Consider the following 24,557-nt stretch of genomic DNA (forward strand, 5'->3'; position numbering starts at 1 on the left):
CCTGGGTTTTAAAAAGGAGCTCACTTCAGTTTGTGGTGGGAGTGTGAGGAGCTGGGAGCAAGAGGCGCAAGGAGCTGAGAGGGTGTGCTGCTGGAGGACTGAGGAGCACAAGCGTTATCAGACACCAGGAGGAAAGTCCTGTGGTGAGAATAAGGAAGGTGTTTGGAGGAGGCCATGGGGAAGTAGCCCAGGGAGTTGTAGCTGTCATGCAGCTGTTACAGGAGGCACTATAGACAGCTGCAGTCCACAGGGCCCTGGGCTGGAACCCGGAGTAGAGGGCGGGCCCGGGTTCCCCCCAAACCTCCCAATTGACCTGGACTGTGGGTTCTCCCAGAGGGGAAGGTCTCTGGGCTGTTCCCCAACCCACATGGTGAATCTCTGAGGCAAGAAAATCCGCCAATAAGCGCAGGACCCACCAAGATAGAGGAGGAACTTTGTCACACTATCCTATATACTATATACACATACACACACACATATGCATACATACATACACACACACACACACACACACACACTATATTTACAGAGAGAGAGAGACGGAGAGAGCGAGTGCTGTTCTGGTATTGAACAGAGTTCCAATGACTGCTATGGGTGCTAAAAAGGAACTGAGGGGGGTTAGAGGCGGCTCTTCCTTTTATAACTGCAAACAGTGGTGCACAGCAGCAGGGGGGAGCTCGAGCTGCCCAATGGGTACCGCTAAGAGAAAAAATTTCTGACGGCCGTACGCTGGGCACACCAACCCCAAGAGTGGAATGCACATGTGCCATCTCTCAAAGAAGAAATTAATGATAAGTGAAGTTCAGCTGAAATCTTTTCACCAGGCTTGGCTGATCCTAGGCTTCCTTTAACAGGACTGCTAGATCCCCGCCCACCTCTCATGTTTGAGTAAGCTAATGAACCACTTGCTTCAGAGAGTCAGCAGAACCCACTTAACATTCCTTCGCAGGAATAATACCTTCTAACAGGGTGGTGTGGGGTGTTTCACACACACACACTGCCAGCCTGTGACACTAAATCTAAATTGACATTTTTCTTTTAATTTAATTCCATTTCTCTCCACTGCCGATGAACTCAGCATCATTCTTAACCTTGAGTTGTCCTTCCCCTCCCTCCAACATAGCCTAAGTAGGACAGTGCCTTGATTCCACCTCTGCTGAACTAAGTTGTGCCTTTGGCTTGGTCTACACTATGACTTTAATTCGGATTTAGCAGCGTTAAATCGAATTAACCCTGCACCCGTCAACACAACGGAGCCATTTATTTCGAAATAAAGGGCTCTTAAAATCGATTTCTGTACTCCACCCCGACGAGCGGAGTAGCGCCAAAATCGATTTTGTCATTTCGAATTAGGGTTAGTGTGGCTGCAATTGGATGGTATTGGCCTCTGGGAGCTGTCCCAGAGTGCACCATTGTGACCGCTCTGGACAGCAATCTGAACTCGCATGCACTGGCCAGGTAGACAGGAAAAGCCCCAGGAAAATTTGAATTTCATTTCCTGTTTGCCCAGCGTGGAGAGCACAGGTGACCACAGATAGCTCAGCTCATCAGCACAGGTAACCATGCAGGCTGATAATCGAAAAAGAGCACCAGCATGGACCGTACAGGAGGTACTGGATCTGATCGCTATATGGGGAGAGGATTCAGTGCTAGCAGAACTTCGTTCGAAAAGACGAAATGCCAAAACTTTTGAAAAAATCTCCAAGGGCATGATGGAGAGAGGCCACAATAGGGACTCAGATCAGTGCCGCGTGAAAGTCAAGGAGCTCAGACAAGCCTATCAAAAATCAAAGGAGGCAAACGGTCGCTCCGGGTCAGAGCCGCGGACATGCCGCTTCTACGCCGAGCTGCATGCAATTCTAGGGGGGGCCGCCACCACTACCCCACCTGTGACCGTGGATTCCGGGTCGGGGATAGTCTCATCAGCTACACCTGAGGATTCTGCGGATGGGGAAGAGGAGGAGGAGGACGAGCTTGCAGAGAGCACCCAGCACTCCATTCTCCCCAACAGCCAGGATCTTTTTCTCAGCCTGACTGAAGTACCCTCCCAACCCAGTATCCAAGACCATGACCCCATGGAAGGGACCTCAGGTGAGTTTACCTTTTAAAATATAAAACTTGTTTTAAAAGCAAGCGTTTTTTAATGATTACTTTGCCCTGAGGACTTGGGATGCATTCGCGGCCAGTACAGCTACTGGAAAAGTCTGTTAACGTGTCTGGGGATGGAGCGGAAATCCTCCAGGGACATCTCCATGAAGCTCTCCTGGAGGTACTCCAAAAGCCTTGCCACAAGGTTTCTGGGCAGTGCAGCCTTATTCCGTCCTCCATGGTAGGACACTTGACCACGCCATGCTTGCAGCAAGTAATCTGGTATCATTGCCTGACAAAGCCTGGCAGGGTATGGTCCCGGTGTTTGCTGGCATTCAAGCAACATCCGTTCTTTATCTTGCTGTGTAATCCTCAGGAGAGTGATATCGCTCATGGTAACCTGGTTGAAATACGGGAACTTAATTACGGGGACAGAGGTGGCCGTTCCTACTGGGCTGTTTGCCTGTGGCTGAAAAGAAATCCTTCCCTGCAGTTAGCCAAGCACAGGGTGGGGAATTGGCCCTGAGCTTTTCGCGTTTGGCTAGCAGGGATCTTCCCTGTTACCAGCCACGCGGTCGGGGGAGGGGTACATTGATCATCCCAGAGAATTCATGGCGGGAGGGGGGGACGGGGGGATTAGTTTGGTTTCTGCAGGGATCTTCCCTGATACCTGCCACGCGGTGGGGGGAGGGATAAAGCGATCATCCCAGAGAATTGGATGGGGGGGGGGGGTTAGTTTGTTTTCTGCTGCTGAAGGTTAACAGGAAAACCGCAGCAGTCAACAGGCTTTGCTTGGTATGTGGGAAAGGAGGGCGCAGAAGCCGAAAGACAATGGCTTACCATGGCTGCCTGCAAGCTGAATTCTGTTGCCCGGACCTGCGTCTGTGATCTCTAACACCAAAGCCACAGGCACTCAATATTAAGATGGAAAATGCGACCTTGTACTGAAATCACATGTTCTATGTAATGTGAATAGTGTTTTTCACCATGAAAGAGTATAAGCATTGTTCTGTAAAATGTATCATTTTAAAAACTTCTCTCCTTTTTTTCAACCCTCCCTCCAGCAGCTGCAAATTTTTCAAGCCTCCCTCCTCCGTCCCGAAGGCTATCTCAGATAAGGCGGCGTAGAAAGAGGACGCGAGACGACATGTTCACAGAAATAATGGAACCCACCCGCAATGAAAGAGCTCATTTGAATGAGTGGAAGGACACTGTATCTAAATTTAGGAAAGATGCCAGTGAACGTGAGGTCATGAGGGACGCTCGAGATGAGAGGTGGCAGGCTGCAATGCTGGGGCTGCTGCGTGAGCAAACGGACATGGTCCGGTGTCTGGTGGAGCTTCAGGAACGGCAGCAGGATGACAGAGTGCCGCTGCAGCCGCTGTATAACCTCCCTCCCCCCTCACCATGTTCCATATCCTCCTCACCCAGACGTGTAAGAACGCGGGGGGGGGGGGGAGGCTCCGTGCACCCTCCCACTCCACCCCAGTGGACAGCCCAACCAAAAGGCTGTCATTATATTGAATTTGTTCAGTGGCCTTTTACTTCCCTCCTATCCTCCTCCCAAACCTCACCCAGATTACCTTCTTGGTTCTCTCCCTATGTTTATAATCACTTAATAAAGAATACATGATTTTTAAACGATAGTGACTTTATTTCCTTTGAAAGAAAGCTGGGGGAACGGGGAGGGTGGGTTCCTTACAGAGAATGAATGAGTCAATAAAGGGGGCGGGTTTTCATGAAGGGAGAAACAAACAGAAATTTCACACTGTAGCCTGGCCAGTCATGCAACTGGTTTTCAAAGCTTCTCTGATGCACAGCGCTTCCTGGTGTGCTCTTCTAATCGCCCTGGTGTCTGGCTGCGTGTAATCAGCAGCCAGGCGATTTGCCTCAGCCTCCCACCCTGCCATAAAGGTCTCCCCCTTACTTTCACAGAGATTGTGGAGCACACAGCAAGCAGAAATAACAATGGGGAGATTTCTTTGGCTGAGGTCAGAGCGAGTCAGTAGCGATCGCCAGCGACCTTTTAAACGGCCAAATGCACATTCTACCACCATTCTGCACTTGCTCAGCCTGTAGTTAAACAGCTCCTGACTCCTGTCCAGGCTGCCTGTGTATGGCTTCATGAGCCATGGCATTAAGGGGTAGGCTCGTCTCCAAGAATAACTATTGGCATTTCAACATCCCCAACGGTCATTTTCTGGTCTGGGAAGTAAGTCCCTTGCTGCAGCCCTTTAAACAGAGTAGTGTTCCTGAAGACGCGAGCATCATGAACCCTTCCCGGCCAGCCCGCGTTGATGTTGGTGAAACGTCCCTTGTGATCCACAAGTGCTTGCAGCACCATTGAAAAGTATCCCTTGCGGTTTATGTACTGGGTACCCTGGTGCTCCGGTGCCAAGATAGGGATGTGGGTTCCATCTATCGCCCCACCACAGTTAGGGAATCCCATTGCAGCAAAGCCATCCACTATGACCTGCACATCTCCCAGAGTCACTAGCTTTTGTAGCAGCACCTCAGTGATTGCTTTGGCTACTTGCATCACAGCAGCCCCCACAGTAGATTTGCCCACTCCAAATTGATTCCCGACTGACCGGTAGCTGTCTGGCGTTGCAAGCTTCCACAGGGCTATTGCCACTCGCTTCTCAACTGTGAGGGCTGCTCTCATCTTGGTATTCTGGCGCTTCAGGGCAGGGGAAAGCAAGTCACAAAGTTCCAAGAAAGTGCCCTTACGCATGCGAAAGTTTCGCAGCCACTGGGAATCATCCCACACCTGCAACACTATGCAGTCCCACCAGTCTGTGCTTGTTTCCCGGGCCCAGAATCGGCGTTCTACGGCTATAACCTGCCCCATTAACAGCATGATCTCCAAAGCACCGGGTCCCGCGGTTCGATAGAATTCCATGTCCATATCCTCATCACTCTCGTCGCCGCGCTGCTGTAGCCTGCTCCTCGCCGCCTGGTTTTCCAGGTTCTTGTTCAGCATAAACTGCACGATAAGGCGCGAGGTATTTACAATGTTCATGACTGCTGTCTTGAGCTGAGCGGGCTCCATGCTTGCCGTGGTATGGCGTCTGCACTGTTCACCCAGGAAAAAGGCGCGAAACGGTTGTCTGCCGTTGCTTCCTGGAGAGGGGGGAGGATATACCCAGAACCACCCGCGACAATGTTTTTGGCCCCATCAGGCATTGGGATCTCAACCCAGAATTCCAATGGGCGGAGGAGACGGGGGAACTATGGGATAGCTATGGGATAGCTACCCACAGTGCAACGCTCCAGAAATCGACGCTAGCCCCGGTACATGGATGCACACCGCCGAATTAATGTGCTTAGTGTGGCTGCATACATTCGACTTTATACAATCTGTTTTACAAATTCGAATTATATAAATTCGGATTAATCCCGTAGTGTAGACATACCCTTTATCTCACCCTTCAAATTTCAGAAATTGCAGAATTCTACTTTCTGCCTTCTTATCCATATAATAAACAACTGTGTCCACATCACACCCTCAAACAACTCAACTGACCTCCAATTCATTTTGGAATTTAGTTCAAAATTCCCTTCCCTGTTTTAAAAGGACCCCATGCTCTTGCTAGAGTCGACCTCACGGACTTGGTTTCCTCCTCCCTTGATAAACTAGCATTGGGCTCCATTTCTCCGCACAATATGGCTACCTTTCATGAAAGAACATTCCTTTCTGCAGCTCTTGCTATCTGGAAGAGTATTCCTCCGCACGTCTGCTTCATTTGATCTCCCTCCCCTTTTCACAGGTCGTATCTGTTCTCCCTGGCTTATCCCTCCTAATTCCTCTTTCCCTCTGTTATTGGTCTTTTGGCAGACTGCTTTCATCTATTCACCACACACCATTGTTTCTTGTAATGTATACCATAATATTATCTTGTATTAATTAATGTTGTGAATCATTTAAAGATACAGTTTGCTATCCCAACAGATATAAAAGATGTTCTTATATACAAAATAAAATTGTACTCTATTGAAATTTAAACTAGGATTAACTATTCTAAGAATAATTAATTTGAAGATATACTGCACTGTGCTTTTTTGGTAATTTCTACTAGTTTGGGGATTGCATTTATGTGTGATGCAAAACTTTGTAACAATTTTTAACTTCAAAATAGTCTAATAGCTTTGGCTGCATACCAGCAAACAGGTACTCAGCTAGAAAAGCTGCAGGAGGACAAAAACAATGAATGACAAAAGATTTTAATGCAAAATCCTTTAAAAGAATAATGAACTGACTGGAAGAAAAATTGACACAGCATGAGTATGCTGAGAATTCCATACTCTGCACAGATTTAATTTACCAAATAGAGTGAAAGCCATTCTAAGTTTAAAAAAAAAAAAATGACTCTTATTAAGCATATGTAGCCAAAATCACAGTAGCCATCAGATTGGGTAGTAATAATAACAAAACTATATCTGACACAGTAAGTTAATATCATCATTAATATACTTATACCTTCTACACTGAATGATTCCAAAATAATTCACAAACTAGGTATATACACAAAATCACTGAAATACAATCAGCTGGCATGCAATGAATTGCACAAGAGCAAGGTGAGGGAAATTTGGGCCTAAGAAAATGGGCAAACACTTTCTCTTACAAGAAGTGCAATACGAATTGCTATAATGCCAACCCAGAGCTAAGGCACTTCTATATTTAAGGTCTCTGAAAAATGCATACAAAGTAAACAGCATAGAAATCAATTTATTTAGCTCAGCAGAAACCAGGCCTCAAATTATTCAAACCAGGATTTGAACCGTGGTCTGACTGAATATAGGTATGTCAAACCTGAAGTAAGCATCTTTCAAGCTGAGGTCAGCATACCAGTCCCCTTGCTCCAAGGAAGGAATAATGGAAGCTAGAGTAACCAGGCAAAAGTTTATTTTCTTCAGGAACTTGTTTAACTCTCTTAGATCTAAGAGAGGCCTGAGACCACCTTTTGCTTTCAGGCTAAGAAAACAGCAGGATTACAATCCCCTCCCCATGAGGAAGAGAGTAACTTCCTCTATTGCCCCCATTTGAAGAAGAGATTGGACCTCCTGTTGAAGAATGGTCTCTTGAGAGTGGTCTCTGAAGAGAGAGGGAGAAGGGGATTGAGAAGAGGGAAAAGAAACAAATTGGTGGGTGAATCCCAAATCCACCATGCTTAAGACCCACTGAACTGAAATGATGTGGGACCAAGCACTTAGGAAGTAGGGTAAACAGTGGGCAAATGGGGGTAGGGGTAGGAGCAGATGGCACTCTGGGGACAGGTAGTCTGTCCGTGACCAACACTTATTTGGACTAAGCCACTAGATGGGGGGAAGCCAAGTCTGCAGATGAGGAGGGTGGCAGTGGTCACCTCCTGTAATTTTTGGGACTGAGATATAAAGCCTGGAAATCTGTGGATCTGCTGTGGGCAGAACTGCTTCCTTTTCATCACCATCATGTAACTTCCAAGCAACTTCAGTGTCTCGAATCCTTTAGGCTATGGAGCCTATCTGATAAAAGGAAAGGACCTACAAATGGGAGGTCTTGGATGGTCTCCTGAACCTCTGGAGGGAGACCAGAAGACTGCGGCCACAAACACCTTCTCATAAGATACGGCAGACACCATGACTTCAGCTGCTGAGTCAGCTGCATCCAAGCCAGCCTGAAGAGTTGTTCTGCCCACCAGCTTGCCCTTGTCCACCATCACATTTAAGTCCTGCCTCCAGCTGTCTCGTAACCTGTCCTTAAACTTCAACATGTTATTCCACAAGGTGAAATCATACCGACCTAGGAGTGCCTGTTGATATACAATCCTAAACTGCATAAACTTGCAACTAACCCTAACTAACTAACTACTATTTCTAAGAAAATGGGTATAATTTACACTGGAATGCGGGAAGAACTTGCAGTAGCAAGACTGAATCCATTCCAACAATTGTCACGGGCAGTTAGAAGGAACTGAGAAAGGTTGGGGGTGGCTCCACCTTTTATACCTGCACACAATGGCGCACAGCAGCAGAGATCACCTGAGCCACCCGGACAGGTTCTGTTGAGCGAAAAAATCTCTGACAAACATTCACTAAGTGTACACTCACCTACAGTGGAATGGACATGTGCAATCACTTTGAAGAATAACTGTCAATCTTCGTTCAAATGCAGAAATAAATTGGAGTTAGTGGTTTCCAGATGAAGGCTGAGGTGCATTGGCAGCATTGTTTGGAAAAATTTGCATAGTATTTGCCTTCTATAGACTGGACTCAACCCCTAGTGCTGAGAGTCTCTCACTTTCATGAGATAAGTGGTTTAATATTAATACATACAAAGTACTAGCCTAATAAAGTATTAAACTAGAAAAACAGAAAGAAATTAGTTCTCAGTAGTGCACTGTGATTAAATAAAAGCTTCATTTTCTAATTTTTTTTCCCAGTGGGAAGATCATACTTTCTGGTGATAGACTCTCAGTCCATTTTGCTGAGCATTACTTACACAATTCCAATTAATAGAAAAGCCTCAAGACTTGAGTTAAGAATACCCCTTTGTATTTAGGACCAAAATTTGCTACCAAATGGTTAAGCTCTACTTCTATAATCATTCCAAAAGAAAAATGCCAGATCGAAGAAGAGACCACCCCCACAACATCCCACCTCTACATCCTCTTGCCATTTTACCTTCTTAAAATCATTATTTCCCCTAGCATAGACTTATGGAAGAACTGTGAGAGTTTCCCCAGGTTAGCCATCCATCACTACAAGAACACGACCCTAGTACAGAGCTCCTAAGAAGCCCATTGTTTGCAGAGAAGGCTTTGGCTAGGGTACCATTTGGACAGAGGACCACTGTCTCGGTAAGCGTAAACTGCAAGAAAGATTGTCTTCTACTCCAAAATATTTACAGTATAAAACAATACCTGGCAGATGAATAGCCCCAAAGGCAATACACCTGGTAGCCCAAATTGACAAATGGGTGTGTGAGCCTCTGACATACCATCCAGCTTTTTAGTCTTTTGACTATTTACAAATTAACTAATTGACATCTCTACTTTTACTTTTCCAACTATAAATCAATTTCCCTATTCTACTTAGTTGCTTTATTCAAAGCAGATTTTGAGGAAAAAAAGCCTGATGCATTATTTTGTTTAAATATAAATAGTAAGAATTTCACTTTTATTTCCATGTTCTGCTGCCTCTTTCCCTCTATACACTTTGGCTGAATTAGAGATAGTGAAGACCACTCTTACCTTAATGTTGCAGGCCTGTTCCATTAGTCTTCTAGCGTTCTCTTCTGCTCTGTACCTCTTTGGCAGCTGAACTCTGAAGAATTTTAAAGCCCCTTCAAAATCAGCCTGTAAAAGGTCCTCCTTTGAGGTCTGCAATGAAATACAGATAAGAACTATTATAAACACACAGAACATCCATACCTGCTCTATTATTGGATTTATCATCTACTAAATTTATTGCAAACAGCTAGTGTTCACATTAGCTCAAAAAACATTCTCTAGCAAATGGTTCTCTAACCTATACCTTATAAGATGAAATAAAAAGTCAAGAGCACATCCAGAAAAATCCCAGACAAAGCAGCATGATAAGAGGAGTTTAACAAGCTGATTTACTTATCTTTCTATACCTGGAGGCTGAGAAAGTGAATGTGGCAAAGTCTGTCAAGATGGAACTCAGGGACAGAAAAAGCTAGGAGGAGAATTATGGTGTTTATGAGATGGTTTGTGCGTCTTAGATTGTTGCTGATTTCAGTAACTCCCTGCTAGAAAGACACTGTATATGACTACAGACATCATCAGCAGATGTAAAAGTGCTTCTGAGTTATAACAAGTATCAGCAAATCATTAATGTGAAGGAGCCTGTGACACTAAATTCATATGTAGCACTGTGCCAGAAAAAGCATTACACCCCACCTCTATATTTTTTAATTTAATGCTTATCACAGTGGTACTGAGCCACAAACATAGATAGTACTGTACTTGGAAAAGGGAAGAGATTAAGATTGAACAGAAATCCAGTAGTGCTGCTGACAGGGCAATATGAACAGTATCATGGAGATTAGTATTTGTTTCTGTTACTCACACCTTACTAAAAATGTATGTAAAATTTAATAAGATTAACTTCTGCATTTGAGAGAATACAAAAGACTACAGATAATTAATTAAGTAATAGTTAATTGGCAGCAGGTTTAAAACAAATAAAAGGAAGTTCTTCGTCACACAGTGCACAGTCAATCTGTGGAACTCCTTGCCTGAGGAGTTTGTGAAGGCCAAAATTATAACAAGGTTTAAAAGAGAACTAAATAAATTAATGGAGGCTAAGTCCATTAATGGCGATTAGCCATGATGGGTAAGGAATGGTGTCTCTAGCCTCTGTTTGTCAGAGGGTGGAGATGGATGGCAGGAGAGTGATCACTTGATCATTACCTGTTAGGTTCACTCTGTCTGGGGCACCTGGCATTGGCCACTGTCGGAAGACAGGATACTGGGCTGGATGGACCTTTGGTCTGACCCAGTATGGCCATTCTTATGTTCTTATGTAAAATTTTCAAGTGTGAATGCCCAACTTCCATGTGTACAATGCACTATGTTTGCACAGAGGTCAGGGTTGCACATATGCAATAGGTGTGTGTGTGCACAAATCCCCAAAATGAACTACTCCGTTTCCCAAATGTAGCCTCACCAGTTCAAAATCTCTTGAAGTCTTCAAATGAAGATTGGATGCCTTTCTGGAAGATACGCTTTAGTCATACACAAGTGATTGGGCTCAATACAGGCATAATTGGATCAAATTCTATGGCCTGTACTATGCAGGAGATCAAACTAGACGTTCTAATGATCCCTTCTGATCTTAAAATCTGTGAAAATCTAACTGGAGAAAATGATCCTGATGCTTTCAGTTATGAATCAGCACTGCACATCTTGTGAACCTGGATATTCTTATTGCAAGATTGGCTCATTTACATATAAATAATTAAATCAACTATATAAACACTTTTTAAAAAAGAGCAAATATAATTTTTCCCAAATGCTTTAAATTATATTTCAATAAAAAGCTGCAGGCTTTAAAAGCATGTAACAGAAACAATCAAGCATAGGAAGTGGCCCAGCTGGCCACAAACAACAGCCCTTTTGAAAGCGCAGTAGCAGCTAGGCCCAGAAAAGATGGAAGGAGGGGCCTGAAAGGAACAATCTAGTTAAGCTTAATACAATTTTTAAACGGTACTCAAGATTGTGCAGGTCTTTACATTTTTGCTCCCATTTCTATTATAAACTATTTTTCATGGTGAGAGAATACAGTGCATACATCAGAAAAAAGGCTTTAAAATTCCTTCAAATTTGTTAAAGTGGTAGGAAGAGCCAGGGTGAATTTTCCTGGTCACTAATCTCTTGAGTAGTTTAGCGCATGAAGATGGTACCTGAAGTATGCCACTTCAACACTGACAATGTTGCCAGTTATTGACCTGTTTTTATCTCCCTTTTTGGGAAACATCATGGAGAAGGTTGTAGTAGGGGAACTCTGGCAGTTTTTGGAGCCCTCAGATTTCCTCAGTCAGGCTTAAGGCCCATGAATAGGGGACAAAACTACACTGGATGTGTTGACTAATGACAGAAGACGATCAACTGTCCATGCTGATTTTTTTGGGTGTGTTGGTAATCTTTGCCACCACTGATCACAAGATATGGTTGATAGGTTCATGACCCTCAAGGAGTGGCTTAAGTTGCTTGAGTAGCACTGTTCCTTTGTGTGTGTGATTCCAGAAAGCAAGTGTTGTTCTGCCCCAAAAACTCTCACGTAGGTTTCCACAGGGATCTATCTGGCTACTCCTCTGTTCATGGTAGGTGAGGCCACTGGGATCATTAGTGAAGGAACATGAGAAAAGGTACCTTCAGCATGTTGATGACACGCAGCTCTACAAACCATCACAGGTGCTGGAACTAGGGGTGCTGCTGCACCCCCTGGCTTGAAGTGGTTTCCATCACATACAGGGTTTACAGTTTGGTTCAATGGCTCTCAGCACCCCCACTACACAAATTGTTCCAGCAGCTATGCAAACGATCATATCTGGCTCTGGCTGAGGCTCGATCCAGACAGGAATAAGGCAATATTGATGGAATGCTGATGCATTTAACTGATTTGGGGCTGCTCATCAATGCTGCTGTGGCCAAAAAAATATTTGGTTTAAACTGTACCTGCAACCATTTCTTTTGGATGCAGGCTTCACCTCAGCTATCTGTATTTTTATCACTCAAGACAGGGTGACTGTAGTGTATTCCACATAGGGCAACACTTTGGGGATTATTATATGGAACTTGTAGAATGTGTTGGCTTGCTTATTAAGCAGTCCCTCATACAGAGAGCATGCAGTACCAATGATCTGCACTGGCTGCCTATCAGCTTTTGGGTACAAGTTCAAAGGGTTAGTATTGACTGAAAAAACATAAATGATTTGGTAAATGGCTACCTGAGTGATCACCTCTCCCCATGTGTGATACTGCCACATTTGCAATCAAGGGAGGCATTTGAGCTGCAGTCCCTCATTATATTGCAAAACTTTCCTCTTTGAGAAAGTATTTCCACAATAAGTGTCATTCACAATTTATTCCCAAATCCCTCCCCCCTCAAAAAACCCACACAAACAAACAACACTTACCCCCAAGTACAGTTCTGACCCCATAAAGGGAGATGTGCCAGAGACTCCATGAAGTCCACTAAGGACTTTTCTATTGCTATTGATTTTATGTAGAAGGAGCTCAGATACTACCCTGATGGAGCTCTAATGGATGGAGGGACTGCTGACAGAATGTTTTCCATCCAGGTTCTGGACTTCAAAAGTTAATGCCAGAGCCTTGATTTCTTAGCCTTCCAGGCACACTGCAAATCCCATCTTTTTGCCAGGCTATGATAAGGAAGGGGATTGAGTGCTGGAATTAGATTATCCTATTTTTAGGTGACTTTTTAGTTTGAATTGACCTGGGTTAGTCTGTTCACTTGTGTTGTCTGTACAGTATTCTATTTGTATTTTTTGACTAATATATTGCACCAAGAGCTCCAGATAGGTGCCCTATAAATCAGTTAAATCAACTCAATTAAATACACATTACAATTGCTCCAGTATGTCTTAATATGATATAGGGTTAGCAGAGAAGAGAAAGCACTATTTGAAAACAGGCACCAAAGAATCTGTCTTCAGATACACTGTGAGGCAATTTCCCCCCACCCAGTGATGGGACTTTTCAAATGTATTCCAAATACATTTTGGGGGTTCAGGACATTGCCGGGACCATTCTGAATGCAATTCTCCTAGGCAGCTAGAACATCAAGCCCTTGGAACTCCAAAAGCACCACATTCCCAAAGCAATGGTTCATTATAAAAAACACTCAAAACATTGAACCAAACTTTGATGCAAGGAACTTGCTAGGAGAACCAAATTGTGTTTTGTATAATGTACATCTATTATTTTGTTGTTCTCCCAAGCTATTCATTTACTATTATTTACTACTCATGTAAATAAGAACTCTCCATACGAGTAAGAGTTTGCTGGATTGAGTCTATAGCCATTGAAAAGTAAAAGTTATGAAGTTTTAGAGCAGATACACCGTGTTTAGCTGAAGCCTTAATATTTGGACTTTTCTACTTCACTGTGCATTTTTAATTTAAAAAAAAAATGCCCGTTAACTGAAATGTTAAAGTTTCACAGTGAAAAATCACATGAAGTCAAAAAATACCAAAGTAAAGATTCTAAAGAATAATGTTCACTGACTGCATTTGTGTATGTCTTATGCTCTAAATTGTTCAACCAACAGAAATATTTAGCTACTCATTAGAACAGGAAAGAAAAAAGCAATAGAAAACAGTGTGTGTGTGTGTGATGGGATGTCCACCCCACACAAGACTGGAAAGAGTTAAGGTGGGCCAATTAACTGCCCAGATTGCACCTGGAACAGGAGCAAGGGATTGATTAAATGAGGCTCAGCTGGGCAGGAACAGGAAGAGCCTGTCTGTATAAAAGTCCAGGAGCTGAGAACAGGAAGAGGCTGCAGGAGAGTATTCTACAATCGCCCTCTGGAAGGTGTGTTTGGGGCTAGAGAGAGTAGCCTACAGTTACTCCCTGGGTGGAGGGAGTTTGGACTGGCACACCCAGAGAGGTGGGAGAGCCAGCAAGGTAAGAAAGGCACAGGAGAAAACAGCAAGGAATAGGAGGGCAGACCTTGACTGCTGATTAGAGGGCCCCAGGCCAGGGGTTTCCCTACCAGCTATCCAGGAAGTAGCAACAGCTCAGGCACTCTTACTGCCCACTCCCTCAAGTCAGGGACTACTTAGCCACCTGATTCCCCTCAGCTGTGGCCTTTTGGGTTAATTAGCCCCCTTCTCAATCTGTATTAACCCTTTCAGGGTAAGTGGGGGGTGAACACCCATTACAATGTGTAATACAAATTATACTGGTGTTGACACCGTAAGCCTTCCATTTTTTGACTTTTTGTGATCCTTAATGATGGATCAAGGAAGAATCCTGGAGCCATTCAGCATACAAAGATCTGTAAACTTCTTGGTCTGCAGTCAATCAGCTTGTGGAGCTGACAAACAGCTCGTTTTACCAAAAAAGTTTGTAAGCTTGGTGAACCATCAAGTCCAGCTTAATTACCTGCACATCCATGTTGTGTTTTTGTGCATGTGGGGACTTAAGGACACTTTCTAGTACTCAATAAACAACTTACAAATCGTTGTGTTTTTGTTAAACTGATTTTTCTTTCAAACCAAACAAAAATAGTAGATCTCAAAGATGTCCATGGCCATATCAAGTTGAAGTTTCAAACTTCAGCCTGTTTCATCATAGCCATGTCTTTAAAAGGGTGGGTAAAAAATTTTAGGTTTTTTTGAAATGGATAAAGTGTGTTTTTGTAGATGTGTAAAAGCCCTTCAAGGAATTTTGCTGAAACTCAGAAAAAGCACTTTCCACTGCAAAAGTGCAGTTTTGGAAAACCCTAAGCATGAAGCAGGAGAAGAGAATGCACACTGTTTTGAAATTATGGGCAGTATAACATACCCACCTTGATTACTTTTTTCGGCAAGTACATGTCACAATGAAGCTCCCCAAAATAGTTAAGAACATGCAAAGTGGAAAATGTAACTCTGACTTGTTTTTCTTTTAATTTAATTACTCTGTTCTGCTTTGCAGAAATTTCCAGCCTGCTTCAGTAATGTCAGCATCAACTCTGACTCTAATTCTCACCTAAGAAGTGATGAGGCATATGAGATTCAGGGTCATCCACACTGTACTCTCTGGACTTGATTCTTCACTGTCTTGCATCTCATATAATCATTTACACCTACCTGTACAGAGTATAAAACACTACCACATCAAAATGGTAGCATTTTACACCCTCTCTGACCAGAGATCAATGTCTACCCAGAGTGCAAGGCAGGGAAAAGTCAGACCCCGTTCTCTCTAATTCATTACTAAATTCCCTACCATTATATCTGTTTCCTATGCCAAATACTCTTACCTTATACCATTTCCCCATCTGTAGAATGGGGATAATGGTATTTACCTCTTTTTGCAAGGTGCTTTAAGCTTTATGGATGAAAAGCGCATAGATAGGAGCTAGGTATTACTATTATTATTGATCTTGCACAATATAAAATGTACTCTTCTAAGACAAATAGGTCAGACTGTATGTCTCTTATTTAACCTCTTACATATTCTAAATCTGGTAATCTAAAATCAAGGATTATCTGCTAATTTTTTTTAAAGCTTTGAATCCATTCCTTTTCCATAGATAGGAGAAAGTCTGCAATGCTATATGTGACATGGTTCCTCATAATGCTGCCCTGTAAGTATTAGTCATGGATCCCACATCATTAGCCACTCCAATAAGATAAAGCTGAACTACTGTACTTTCTACCGCTATAGTGAGTAAACTTTCTGAGAACCAAGGCCTTGTCTATGTTAGAAAATGATCTGCCTGTATATTCTTCTAGTGTACATGCAGTTTATTCTGGCAAAAGAGTGCATTTGCCAGTATACCTTACACTGTTTCCTGGAACAAAACAAGCTATACTGGCAAAAGCACTTTTTCCCAGTATAAAAATGTCGTAAAGAAAAAGAATCACAATGCTAACCAACAGTACCAGCAAAAGTTTTCGTGTAGACCTGGCCTAAGTCTTATGCACAATGTATTGACATCCACAAGTGCACTGCTAATAACTCTGTGACTGAAGATACACGATGTCTCTTGCCAAATCTCTCCAGTTCCTCTATGTGTACTCACAGACTTCCAAAAGGCACTGTAAGTTAAGACTTGCAAAATAATCATGAAAATGTATAGGCCCAAAAACAAATTCAAGGACTAGACACACTCAGTCTAACCATGATGATAATGAAGGGAAAAACCCAAACAAAATTAATGCTATTTCAGTTGCCTTTCAACAAGTGTACTTGACTCAGGTGAGAATTTTATAGGCTGATGTAATTGCTATAGAGCATATTTTTCACATAACTCCTTAATGGAATACATTCTGCATACAGCTCAGGATTTGGGCACATTAGGAGTGCTACGGGGGGAAGCCTGGATAATGCTTATAGTTTGATTGATTCAAACCTGTTATTAGCCTCTTTCTATGATGAGCACTAAATCCATACCCACACCAAATGATGTTATTGAAATTTGTCATCACTTTTCATTTCAAGTAATTGAAACTACTTGGTTTTTGATTGAATGTCTCACGATGCAGAAGGAAAGGAGTATTCTGGTGAACTTCTTATGCCTTAAACATCCTTTAAGAAACAGACTGTCACTTATCTGGGTCTACTGCAGAAAATGGAGATCAAGAATAGGTTTCTAAAGTACTTGTAAAAAACCAAGCTTAGGTCACTCTAGGAATAGTACAGGATTAGTTAAGAGTATGGCAATAAAGAAAAACCCCTATCCCTCTAGAAAACCAATTTCCCATTATAAAACTGTCTGGGTCCAGCTAAAGAACTCTCTCCAACACACAATAACCAGCTTAGTTGGAATATTTATGTTCAGCTATGAAATACTGGATATTAGATAACAGAACTGCTTTGGACCAATTATACTACAGAACTGTAGCCTGGTTTAGTTACAGAGCCATGGAAGAGAACTGGGCAGGACTGGCTAGTGGTTTTCAGTCTTTTACCTTAACTATTTTGTGTGTTTGGCTTTGTTCTTGTGCTGCTGTACAAATGATAAGCAGGTCAGACGTCTCTGTATCATAACAAGCCACACTAGCTTCAGGCCATTTCACAGACACACAGTTCAGGTGCTCCAGCAGATAAGAGCATCTTTAACCATTTCCTTCTCAGCGATAATTTAGACATTTTACACCTTGCCAGCTGGATTTTCACAGTCAAGCACAGAAATGTTAGAAGTAAGCAAATATACAGCATCACTGCTTCAAATTATGGATGAAATTGCCTGCATGTCTGAAATTAACATTGGCATCAGGAGTTAGGAATTCCGAATGCTAAGCACCAATGCAATCCGCATTAGTATTTGGGAATGAGTAGGACATACTACACTAGCAATCACGATGAAATTGAGAACAAAAACATTAATGCAGCCCTATGACCCCTCACACCAGTTAAGGAGTGGCACTGATGGGCTCAGAAGGGAGTATCCATCCAGTCTTCCTTGGCTAGAACAGCAGTGAGCAGGATTCAGTGCTTCTTAGGTGGGCTGTGTAAAGCAGGGGGAAAATGGGGGAATCCTCATGTATCTAACAGCTGCAGAGGATCCTTGGAGGCAGAGGGAGGGGAAAGGAGGATGGTAGATAAACTATGAATTAATTTCAAGAAAATGTGATCTCACCGCAAGCAGCCGAGGCACAAACAGGCGATGCCCCATCCCCAGAAGTTCCAGCACACGACATGCATACTCATTCACCAGCTTGCTCCTCTCATCATGCATGTCCTGTGACTTTTTGACGGGTGGTGTGAGCTTGGCAGCTGGGGTTGTGCAAGGTACCCCTTCTTCCATGAGCAATAAGCAGTAAGTATCCAGAGTGAGAAGCGCAGTCTCTTAGCCACAATCTGAAAAACTACAATATTATAGGAGCTAGCCTCAGATCTCCCAAATAGGTTCAGACTTCTGCCTACAGCAAGGAATGTCAGCTAATGTCTTAGAAAGAGCAAGGCATCTTGCTATGAATCAAAGAAGAATATGATCCACTGTGATGGCTTAGCAGGAGTCCAAAGTAGATTACAAAAAACAAACCAAAGAACAGATGCATCTAAATATATCTGGAAAGCAGGAAAATGGCAGAGAATGAGAGCAGGAAAGCTCTGATGGGAGAAAGGCAAAGGATAGCTAGCAGGGCCCAGTGCATCTATGAATGTGTGTGTGAGCAGACAGGAGCAGCAATAAGAGCAATAAAACCAGGGCAGTTATGAAGCTGCAAAGAGAAAAGGATGAGCTCATTGCAATCCCTGATTCGTGAGAATCCTGGCTGCTGCTGCTGCCGCCTCTTGCTGTGAATCAGTAATGAAGGGGTAGGAAAGGAGGGGGAGGGGAGAGAAGGAGGTAGGTGAATGAGCATGCAGAGTGTGTCTCGGGGGAGAATGCTGTAATAAGAAGCCAATAGTGAGCTGTTGAACCGATGAGCTCCCCCTCCCAGTCTACCTTAAATCAATGTTAGTCAGACAGTTTCTGCTGTTGAATCCCGAACTCACAGATATATGAACTGCATCCTCTTACCATTTGATGCTTAGAGGAAATCAACAGACTGCCAACCAATATATACACCTTATTCATATCTGCTTTCAAAAAACACAAACAGATTCAATACTTTCCACATATATGTGGGTAGGGCAAAACACTCCAGTCCCTCCTAGATTATTGCATGGAACAGTGAGAGATGCCAGTGCGGACTGATGGAGAGAGCACAGCACCCGGATTCTAAGAAGCTGGAATGACACGACCTATGTTTGTACAGCACTAATTACAGTTTCAGGTAGTATGACTTCAGGAGGCATTTCTGAATGTGGAGAAGATTTGCACTGATGGAACAGAATTTCTACAATGTATAAAATATGATAAAACAAAAAAAAGAACTGCAAATTTGTCAGGGGAAATGCTGTGATGTCACATCTTCAATTGTCTTGCACTTCTCCCATGCATGGAACAGGCCAGGTATCTCTGCCATATGGCTAGATATATTGTAGCATGTTCTTCTTCTTCTCATTGGGAGTGAGCTTGAGAAAGCATGCCTTTTATGAGGCTCTGCCTTTAAATCATTCAGTTAGAAAATGGACTGTACAACAGGGCATATCTTTGGAACAATTCACACAGTAGACTGAAAACTAAAATAATATCCCTGCCTAAGCAGACAGATAATGGAATTCTACATATTTCTAATTTATAGAAAGATGGTAGATTTTGAAAAGATCTAAAATGACAAAGAGATATGATCCTTGAAAATTGCACACATTTCTGCAAATACACATTAGCTTGTAAAAAGCATTTGTCCCTGGACTTCCTATATCCAGAATAACCTCCTTTAGCAGAGCTACTGGCCAAAACATTATTTGATAAAAAGTGAAATTCCACAATACAGGGTCACAAAATTGAAATCACAATCAGAATGCTCTCATACAAGTAGTCTAAATGTGAAGAAGATTTGACTTAAGACATGTCTGGATAAACTCTGCAACAGCAGTGAAAAATACTATATTGAAGTTGATATAATTCAGGCTAATGTACCATCTATACTGAATTCCATTAAAACATTTTCTTGGACTGACAAAGAACTTTACGGGAAAGGTGTTAGCAAAAATAACTCCATCCTCACAGGTCATCTTGGTTTACTGTGACAGATGAAGTGCATGGGAGAATGGCTGGAGCGGCAGTGGAAGAAACTATGGGCTAATGATGGCTGACTGTGTCCAAGATTCCTTAAACTCTTATGTATTGCTGTGCAGGAGGCAAAAAAGAAATTCATCATCTTACCCACAGCACCTACAGATTACCAGTGTATAGCCTATTTAATCCAAGCAGTCTTCTCCTGGCAGTTGATTTGAGTACATCCTGCTGCAAGGAAATACCTTATTTTACAGAGCAAATCATTCATGTTCGGACTGGACTATCTGGAGAACAGAATTTTGAAGGAGTGGAGGCTATATCATCTCTGACTTAGTTAAGGTTAGTGATCCCCATTGAGGCTTGGGATGTACAGGGAGTACTTTGATCCACTCCCTGCACCTGGCTGTTGAAGGCTGGTAAGGAAATAGTAGGTCCATGATTGGTAGAGATTGTCCTAGCACTCTTAAGAGAAATTGTGTATGACCTTTGCACAAGAAATCTTTACTTGTAACAGCCAATCTGACCTACTATAATCTTCCATTTTGGTTAAGTTTATGGAGAAAGCTCTGATATTCTAGAATCCTCAGATCTTTGATCCTTGCCGATCTGGCTTCAGACCAGTTATGGAATTCAGACTGCACTGGAAGTACTGGTTCTAAAGGACTAAAGATCAGGAGTCCATATTAATAGATTTATTAGCAGACTTCAGCACTGTTCATCATGAGGTGGTCCTGACTTGCTTAAGGCCCAAGCAGGAACATATAAGGCTGCCTTGTAACACGATTCCAATGAATGCTCTTGCGTAATTGTTTCAGTGCACAGAAGGTCTCATGTGTGGTTGCCCAAGGTTCTACCTTATCATGTCTATACAATGTGTGGGTAGGTCCACTGTGGGGGCTAGCGAGAAAGGGATGTGTTAACTGGGTTAGGAAAAAGCTGACGGGTTCCACTTAGGAAAACAAAAACAACAACATAGTGGGGTTATTTTTCCAATTTTGTTTTTGCATTTAAAGTATTTACATGAATATAACATATGTAGGAGAGTTCGCAGATACTAGAAATATTAGAATCAAGTTTCAATCTGTGATTAGATTCATGGATGACAAGGCCAGAAGGGACCACTGTGATCTTCTGCTCTGCCCTCCTGTATACCACAGGCCATAGGACTTTCCCGAAATAATTCCAGTTTGAACTAAAGAAGATGTTTTAGTAAAATATCCAATCTTGGTTTAAAAATTACCCATGATGAAGAATCCACCATGACCCTTAATAAATTGCTCCAAGGGTCAATTCCCCTCACTTTTAAAAATGTATGCCTAATTTCCAGTATGAATTTTCAGTCTTGTTAGACCTTTGTTTGCTAGGCTGAGGAGCCCATGATCATAATCAAAGTTTTCAAAATGAAAACTTTACTCTAAAAACATTAAAAAGGAAACAATGTGACTATGAAGGTTCTTGTTATGCCCACTGGGAAACACGAAGGAACTTACAGAACTGTCTAGAAGCACAGAGAGTGGAATGACTGGTGAGAGAGGCAGTGCTAGTGGGTGGAATCAACAGGAGGCAGAACAGTTCCATTCAGCATTTGTCAATTTTTGAAAGACCTGCACTCTGATCCACAGACCTCAAGCTAATTTTAATAGACGGGGGCCTCAGCTATTGTGTTCTTTTGTTTTACTTACAGAAATGCCGACTTTTCGTTTTGGATAAGGCTTGTTTCTTTTTATGTATAAAGAATGAATATGCTTGTGAAGTGAATACAAAGACGTCTCTTTACTCTAGCAGGCAAAGAAATAATGAGATCCAATTGCTGGGAGCTGAAGCAAGACAATTTTAGATTGGAAATAAGGTGAGATTTTTAGCAGGGAGGATAATTAACCACTGGAACCGCTTCCCAAGGGATGTGGTGCATTCCTCATTCCTTGAAATCTTTAAATCAAGATTGATGGTCTTGCTACAGAGAGACATACTCTAACGCTAACTCAACTAAGTTGTTATAGGTTTGATGCATGGGGTGCAATCTATGGCCTGAGTTGTGCAGGAGGTCAGCGCTGAATATCATAATGGTCCCTTTTGGCCTTAAGATGTGTGACTGACATAGTGTGTCTTTTCTGTTTCATTTTACAACATCTTTAAGGGTGTTTTGTTTTGTTTTGTTTTTCAATGCGTGCCCCCTCCCAGTTTTTTCCTTGGGAAAATAATCTCTTTTTTTGGAGGGGTGTGTGTTTTTCTAATAAACCAATGATGTTTTGGTGTCTCCATTGCATCCGAACCAGAGGGTACAGTGGAATGTTTCCCTCTGTGGATGGAGTCCAGTATATGCAGCTTATTAGAAACCCCTCAGTGGACAGCCAAAAGTTGCCATTAACCAGCAATTGTCAGTAAGTGATTTGTAAGGCTGCAGCCAGGGAAGGAAGGGCTGGGACATCCCGAGCTCTGGACGCAGGCAGGTTTGTGGGGGCTGCAGCCAGGGAACGAAGCGCTGGGGCTACAGGGTACCTCTCCCTGCACTTTCCAGGCTCCGTTCTGCCTTGGCACAAGGGGCCTGGGGGCTTGGCACAGGTCAGCTCTTTCTTTCTTGGCTGCAGCCTCACAATCCTGCCGCAGCTGGGGAGCAGGGGTGCTGGGATTTGTGGAGTCCAGGCCCTGGTGCCAGGGCAGGACACAACCTGGAGAACGCAGGGAGAGGTAACCATGCAGGCCCATGGGCCCTCAGTGTCCTGATCCCTATGCAAAGCCCTGGCATCTGGGCATCTGCCTGGGGCATGGGCTCCACATGTCCCAGCACTTCTATCCCTGGCTGCAGCCCCCACAAAAAAGTTGTCAATAGCTGGCATGCCTATTGCCAGTATCCAGACCAAGTAACGTTGTAGCCCATTGTACGGTATCGGTTCCAGGCAGAATGGTTCCATTAACAGAAAGCTGTTATTAACTAGGTCGTTATTAAGCAGAACCTACTGCAATTGGCACACGAATGAGGGTAAGTGGGCTGAGGCTCAACCTGGACTGAGCTGATATTAGTAGGCTGGGAGAAACAACCAGAAGATATGGCAATGATTACCTTAACCCCTCAGATTGAGAGTGGGTCTGCTGTTTGTCATTCAAATTTGCAATTTGGCGGTCTTGTTACACTCCCAGCTGCTGCGATTTTATAGCACAAGTAAGCAGGACATCTTATTTCCATCTGTTTCTTGTCAGGAAGTTCCAGCCCTCTCTCTCTGATGCAGACCTTACTGCCATTCATGCAACATTAGACTATTGCAATGCGCTCTTCAAAGGGCCACTCTTTAAATCAACTCAGAAACTGAGGCTGGTGCAACCAGGAGCAAAGCATGCAAGTTAAGCAGCTTGTCTTGCAGTCAGCACACAGCACTAATACTCTGAATCTCCATGGGCTGCTCATTAGCTTCTCAGTAGACTTTAAGGTATTGGTTCTGACCTATGAATCCCTAACTGGCCGAGGGCTTTCTTCTCCAAGAGACTGTCTCTCTGCCCATGCGACAATGCCACAGTTGAGCTCAGCAGAGATGCATGATGAGGAGCTCCCTGCTAGAGAAGTAGCTGCTGGCAGGGCATTCTCTGTGAGGGCTCCTCGACTTTGGAATTCACTCCCAAACTTGGTTTCAAAATAGGGTGACCAGACAGCAAGTGTGAAAAATCGGGATGGGAGGGTGGGGGTGGGGGTAATAGGAGCCTATATAAGAAAAAGACCCAAAAATCGGGACTGTCCCTATAAAATCGGGACATCTGGTCACCCTATTTCAAAATGGCCCACATTTGTTGACCTTTAGAGCATGGTTCAAAGCCATCTCTCTGATGTAGCTTTAATATATAATTGTATTTGAAAATGTGTCAAGGAGCCCCTAAAACAAAGGATAGGTACTTCTTTTATGGAACTAGTATATAAATCAAAACAAACATATATGGGAAGGAATCTGTGGATGGATGAAGTTCAGGGGATTCTAGATGAGGTTGTGGATTTCTATCTCGGGGAGATTAGGGTTCTGTGATAGTTGAAGAGGGAAATTTTAGTTTAGGACAAACTGGAGAAATGGTCTGAAGTAAATAGGATGAAATTCAATAAGGACAAATGCACAGTACTCCATTTAGGAAGGAACAATCAGTTGCACACATACAAAATGGGAAATGACTGCCTAGGAAGGAGTACTGAGGAAAGGGATCTGGGGGTTATAGTGGACCACAAGCTAAATATGAGTCTACAGTGTAATGCTGTTGCAAAAAAAGCGAACATCATTCTGGGATGTATTAGCAAGAGTGTTGTAAGCAAGACACGAGAAGTAATTCTTCCGCTCTACTCTGCACTGATTAGGCCTCAACTGGAGTATTGTGTCCAGTTCTGGGCGCCACATTTCAGGAAGGATGTGGACAAACTGGAGAGAGTCCAGAGAAGAGCAACAAAAATGATTAAAGGTCTAGAAAACATGACCTATGAGGGAAGACTGAAAACATTGGGTTTGTTTAGTCTGGAAAAGAGAAGACAGAGGAGGGGACATGACAACAGTTTTCAAGTATGTAAAAGGTTGTTATAAGGAGGAGGAAGAAAAATTGTTTTTCTTAACCTCTGAGGATAGGACAAGAAGCAATGGGCTTACATTGTAGCAAGGGAGGTTTAGGTTGGACATTACAAAAAA

The 24,557-nt window shown here is 43.1% G+C and overlaps 1 protein-coding gene across 1 annotated transcript in view; it reads right to left on the reverse strand.

The window, feature by feature from the left end:
• Nucleotides 1–24,557, reverse strand: part of RABGAP1L (RAB GTPase activating protein 1 like) — a 525,385-nt gene that overhangs the window by 86,698 nt on the left and 414,130 nt on the right. The window contains exon 19 of the mRNA XM_065408876.1: nt 9,324–9,452. Within this exon, the coding sequence (XP_065264948.1) occupies nt 9,324–9,452 (129 nt within the window). The remainder of the gene's footprint in view (nt 1–9,323; nt 9,453–24,557) is intronic.

The sequence above is a fragment of the Emys orbicularis genome, chromosome 8 (assembly GCF_028017835.1).
Source record: "Emys orbicularis isolate rEmyOrb1 chromosome 8, rEmyOrb1.hap1, whole genome shotgun sequence".
In the NCBI taxonomy this organism is placed as follows: Eukaryota; Metazoa; Chordata; order Testudines; family Emydidae; genus Emys; species Emys orbicularis.